Here is a 5,536-nt window from a genome sequence, read left to right as displayed (position 1 = left end):
CTGGCTGCCTATTGTATTATATCATTTTCTCTACACACTCGTGTGCTACTACACCAAGACAAACTTACAAGTCGCGACAAGTGAAAACCGCTGCAGCAGAGAGAAATTGACCAAAATAAACTGTTTATTATAAAGTCAAATTATGAGTTGTTATCTCACGTTTATTTCACATGATTCAATTTATCTGCTGCTCCGTTTATGTGTTAATCCATTATGCTACCCAATATCACAAAACGCGTCCAAGCAGTTTCATATTACGTACTAAAACTTTCGCGAGATAATCGCGTTTTCCGCCAACACTGCACGGTGGTTACAAGTTAACATCGCGCTTACTTAGTTTTGGAACCACCACGCGCGCAAACACGCATACATTCATTGTTGAATCCTCTATGTATCCAAGTATCTAGAGTAAATCAAGTATTAAGTTCTCAATAGATGAATGGACATATAGCTGATAGTAAATTATTGAAACGCTTCAAGTGCCTGTGTGACGGTGCGGGGCAGACCAGATCCGGTTAAAGCTCAAGACAATGGCGGATGTACCTTTCAGAACTAAATTACTATTGTAACATCACCTAGCCGACGCGAACAAAAACAATCAGGCGAGGGGCTGGTCCGCCGGTATTCATGGATATAAAACTAGGTTCGCCGGACATATGCGGATCTTTAGAGCTCAAGACAATGGCGGACGGTCGTTTCTGAAATAATTACTACAATAGCATCACCTAGGATCGGCACACCGCTCACATCACCACCGCAGCATCGGCACACCGCTCACAGCCTCACATCACCACCGCAACAATCGGCGTCAGCACGGTTTTCCAAAATAAATCCAGTTCTCGTTGACCGTTATATAAAGCCCGACCGCTAGGCATCGTCACACCGTCACTGCGACTTTTAGGTAAATACATAGTTAATAAGTTATTTAAAATTGATTTTGCAGTCCAACGTACTGCTACTACGGCGTCAAACGTATGCGTACGTGCGTGCGTACGCTCGTGTGTCAATGTGGCATGCCGCATGTCCGTCATATCAGCAGGGGCGTGTACAGGGGGGGGGGGTCCGGACCCCCCCTGCTCGCGCAGAAAACGCATCTAAGGGAGTCTAATTTCAAAATTTTTCGGGGGGAGGGCCCCCATACCCCCCACCCCTCCGCGTGCTCGCAAGTTTGGGTTACGGTTAGACCCCCCCTGGTTCAAATCCTGTACACGCCCCTGATCAGGGAGTCTATAATCCCTGCATGGTCATATGCACGTTTCGACAGCAGCATCTGTATCTACATTAGGCAGCCCCTTCAGCAGAAGCTTGAGAGCAGGGTCATTACGGGGTCATTACTTTGCTTGCGAAGCTATGCTTGTCTCTATGTCAGCAGGGGAGGTCGCATGCATGTGTGTATACGCGCGCTAGTGCGTATGCGTACTGTAACTCAGAACTTGTCATGGGAACTTGTTATGTCCGCCTCCCCAACCACGCACACACGCACACACATATATATACGCACGCATGCACGCACGCACACAGTGCAGGGGCGTAGCTACGGGGGGGGCCTAGGGGGGCCACGTGCCCCCACAAATTTGCTGTGCCCCCCCAGCGTGCCCCCCCACTGAAAATTGATGTTTCATAAAAAAAAATTGAATTAAAAACAATGCCGTTAGAACAGTATAATAAAGAAAAGTTGTATATTGTGCCCCCCACGAAAATGTAAGGCCCCCCCAGTGCCCCCCCCCACTGAAAAAATCCTAGCTACGCCACTGGCACACACACACACGCTTTAGCACACGCTTAGCACACGCTTTACACACATTGGCAGTTGCCACCATAGAACCAGTTTACCACTCAACTAGAACAAACTAGTGGTTGCCACCCGCCCCGAGAAATGTACGTAGATACATTATGTGGTTAATGGCGGTCGATCACCTTCCCAGCAGCAGCCGGCTGTTTGGGGTGATAGGATATCCGATATGTTTACTAGGCACTTCTAATTTTAACATATATTTTAAATTTAATTAGGGTTAGAGTTAGGGTTAGGGTTAGGGCACTTTTTAGGGTTTTTGCATCATTCTTTAATATATCGTAAAATTAGAAGTGCCTAGTAAACATATCCTATCACCCCAAACAGCCGGCTGCTTCCCAGCACGTATTGTGACGTCATTGAACGACAAAACAAGCTCAACCAATAGCAGCGCTCATTACAGACCTATGTTCTTGATTCACCTAGGGAAAAAAATCACGCTCCCGAGTCCCAGCGTACACCATGTACCGTGACATCGCACGTGTCTTGGCCACCCAAGCAAATCTCGCTGCCAGTGGATTATCCTGCTGCTTTTCCGCATGCAGTTCTGTGCCTTTTAACGCATTTCAGTTATTAGAGGGGCCCACGTAAGCCCCTAGCAAAAAGTGCTGGGTCAACATACCACGTGGTTTTTAATGTTTATTTACGTCTGCGAATCACCCAGAGGCGCGATGCATTGCAGTACTGCGCCTGCTGCCTAGCAGCTTGCAACTGTACGCGCGCGGGCTATAGTACGGTACTAGAGCTACTTCTCGTGTAAATTACCGACCAGGCTCTCCGACTGTTACACGGCGTAGGACCTCCACCACGCCGTTCTACTCCGACCACCACCTCTCGCCAACGTAGTGAACTTGTGGCTACTTCCCGTGGTGCGTGTGCGAGCAATCGCGAGTTAGCGCGTATGTCGCTTTTCAGCGGTTCCAGTCAGCGAATATTTCAATGATCGTTCTCGAACTTGTGAGTACGAGCCAGCGAGCGTAGCCCGACCGGGCTGGGCTCTACGACTGTTATACGTCGTGGGAATCGACGTGTTCCGACTGTTCGTGGCACTTCTCGCCGCTCGCATAAGGTAACTTGTGGCTAGAGCCATTGTACATACCACGCAGTGTGATGAGTCGCCGTTATCACCGAGGATCACGGCGAATCATCACACTGCGCATAGAGTGTAGAGCCTGTGAGAATAGTCTGCGATTTGTGTTTACAGCCTCTGTGTTTCAATCGGTTCGAGAAGCTGCAGTTATAGCAGTTTTGGAGTGTAAGCCTGGCTTTCTAGCTGTTTCCGGACCAAGTTGGTCACACCCTAGCTCTAGTAACTATATAGCCCGCGTACAGTTGCTGCAGCCGCCAAATTCCCTAACCCTTCGGCAACTGTACGCGGGCTATAGTTACCAGAGCTAGTCACACCCAGTCTATCACAATGTCTCTTCGACGAGTATACATCGTCACTTCAATACTGCGTGCATGCAGTCATACATCTTATCAGAAGTGAATAATAATAGATATTAGCTATATTAAATACATCTGTTATTATTCACTCCTGATCTTATCTCTCGTATACCGCTTATGTCATCGTGAATATTGCCATGCCGTCCTTTCTTTCTGGTTTCAGAGCCTCGGATAATGTAAGAAGCTGACAGAATACCAACTGCTGTTTCTTTCCTCTGGAACAAAATGTGACAGCAGTGCGGCTATTAAAGTTCTAAAACTATCTAGCTGCTGTCGCAGTTGCCCCTAGAGTAATGGCAGATAAAGCAAAGCGAATCTTCTTGTTGATGATATCAGCAGTGTGTTTGTTCTTACTCTGGCTTGTCGGGTGGCAGCTGCCCGAATTTTATATGCGGCAGAATAAACTGAGTACCATATCCATTCCCGGGCACCGTAGTGTACGCAAGCATAGATATATATTGAACAAGACTCATAGTATCTTACAGTACGATACAGGTGAACCTGAACCACCCTCGAAAACTATACTCTTCTGGACAACCTATTATTCTTATAGGAAATTGTGGCCTTTCGATAAAAAATTCCCATTGGGGCCATTATGTCCTTATCGCTGTCGCTTAACTCACAAAAAATCACTCTATAACCAAAGTGATGCAGTATTATTTCATGCGTGGACAGTGGATATAGATAAACTACCCAAATGGAGATTTCCATACCAGCAATGGGTGCTATACAACCAAGAACCGCCTTTCAGATTGGAAGGAGCTCATTTTCATGCAGCGGACTACAACGGACTGTTTAACTGGACGATGTCCTATAAGACTAACTCGGACGTGTACTCTCCGTATGGCAGACGGGGTCGTATCAGCGGAAACGAAAAAGAACCTACACAACCACGAACCAAATTCGACAGAAAGCCTGCTGCAGTTGCGCTCATACGGCGCTGTAGTAGCACTCAAGGTCGGGTGCAGTTTGCTTACGAACTTGCTGAACATTACCCGGTACACTTCTATGGGAGATGCTTTGGACAGACCATCTGTCAAGATATGCCACGTGCAGACGCAAGTCGGTGCGTGTTGGATTTTATTGGGCAATACAAGTAAACAAACTTCTACATTACAAGTAATCTAATTAAGTGATCGTAACATAATTACAATGTATATATAATCACTTGAAAATATTACTATATGTTGTAAGTGTAGATGGCATTTATCTGCCTCTGTTTTGTTAGGGCTTTAAGGCTACAACGCAATATTAACTATGTCGTATACGTATATACCCTCTGACAAAATTAAGACGACATTTACATCTCAAGAATAGCATCCAAAACAGGGTTCACGGATGAAGGAATAAAGGCAGAATGAATTAAAACTGTCGAATGATAAAATCAGGAGTACATTATCAATCTCCTAATGTTTATTTGTAATGTCTGATAGTTAATCATAATGATAATTAGTCATGTAATATAATAAATTATATATATAGTAGCTTCAATGAACGTATTCAACTTAATCAACCTTATTAACGTCCTTCTCATAGTATTGGCAATGTTGACTAACGTTGGATACTGAGCACATGTGGGTGGATGGATGGATGGATGGATGGACGGACGGGCAGACTGACGGATGGATAGGAGTATTGGTGAGCCAGTTCTGTGCAAACCTGCGTGGAATGTAATAATAATGATATAATATTGTTCTCCAGGTATTACCTAGCATTCGAAAACAGCGTGGGATGCAGTGACTACATCACGGAGAAATACTGGGTGAACGGGCTTCGCAGTGGCTCGTTGCCGGTCGTAATGGGTACCAGCAGAACAGACTACGAACGACTCGCCATCCCCGGCTCCTACATTCACGTTAATGACTTCAAGTCGGCCGAAGCTCTGGCAGCGCATTTACGCAATCTCGATGCACATGCAGACGCTTATTCTGCTTACTTCAGCTGGGTGAACAAGTATAAATACAGTCGCAACCAAAAGTGGTGCGAGCTATGCAGCCAGCTGCACGAACAACGGTCGGGTGCGACGCAAGTTTATGATAGCTTGGAGCAGTGGCTTGGCGATTGCCGTGCTAATTAACTATTATCTGTTGGGGAACCTCTCTCCCGAGAATACGTAAAATCAATCCACAATATACGTCCTAACACGCTCACCTATATCTAGCCCGACCAGGCTGTGCGACGGATTGTCTATACGGTATTCTAACCCTAGCAATACCGTTTCTTGGAGCTTACCTATAGAGTACCGAAGTGATGACGTCACGGTGGCATGACAACGAGCCTGCTGGTTCTACACAATCA

General features: G+C 46.0%; 1 protein-coding gene across 6 annotated transcripts; it reads left to right on the top strand.

The window, feature by feature from the left end:
• The first annotated feature begins 748 nt into the window (after window positions 1-748).
• On the top strand, window positions 749-5,469 carry LOC106809412 (glycoprotein 3-alpha-L-fucosyltransferase A-like). 6 transcript variants are annotated; one of them, XM_014812477.1, is made up of 4 exons: window positions 749-901; window positions 2,708-2,861; window positions 3,402-4,334; window positions 4,940-5,469. In XM_014812477.1, exons 3-4 carry the CDS (start codon window positions 3,532-3,534, stop codon window positions 5,313-5,315), a joined length of 1,179 nt encoding a protein of 392 aa, XP_014667963.1. In that variant the 5' UTR covers window positions 749-901; window positions 2,708-2,861; window positions 3,402-3,531; the 3' UTR covers window positions 5,316-5,469. The 6 variants fall into 6 exon arrangements, with proteins under 6 accessions (XP_014667963.1, XP_014667964.1, XP_014667967.1 ...); XM_014812478.1 differs by lacking the exon at window positions 2,708-2,861; XM_014812481.1 differs by lacking the exon at window positions 2,708-2,861 and having other exon boundaries at window positions 753-901; window positions 3,990-4,334.
• Window positions 5,470-5,536: the final 67 nt, after the last annotated feature.

Source organism: Priapulus caudatus, unplaced genomic scaffold, assembly GCF_000485595.1.
Source record: "Priapulus caudatus unplaced genomic scaffold, Priapulus_caudatus-5.0.1 Scaffold352, whole genome shotgun sequence".
Classification (NCBI taxonomy): domain Eukaryota; kingdom Metazoa; phylum Priapulida; class Priapulimorpha; order Priapulimorphida; family Priapulidae; genus Priapulus; species Priapulus caudatus.
The sequence above is the reverse complement of the archived record's forward strand: the minus strand, read 5'-3'. Positions and strand labels throughout refer to the sequence as shown.

Coding starts and splice junctions, on each gene's coding strand:
- LOC106809412 (XM_014812478.1), top strand. CDS start 3,532: ATGGCAGATAAAGCAAAGCGAATCTTCTTGTTGATGATATCAGCAGTG. Junction 4,335..4,939: donor GATTTTATTGGGCAATACAA/GTAAACAAACTT, acceptor ATTGTTCTCCAG/GTATTACCTAGCATTCGAAA.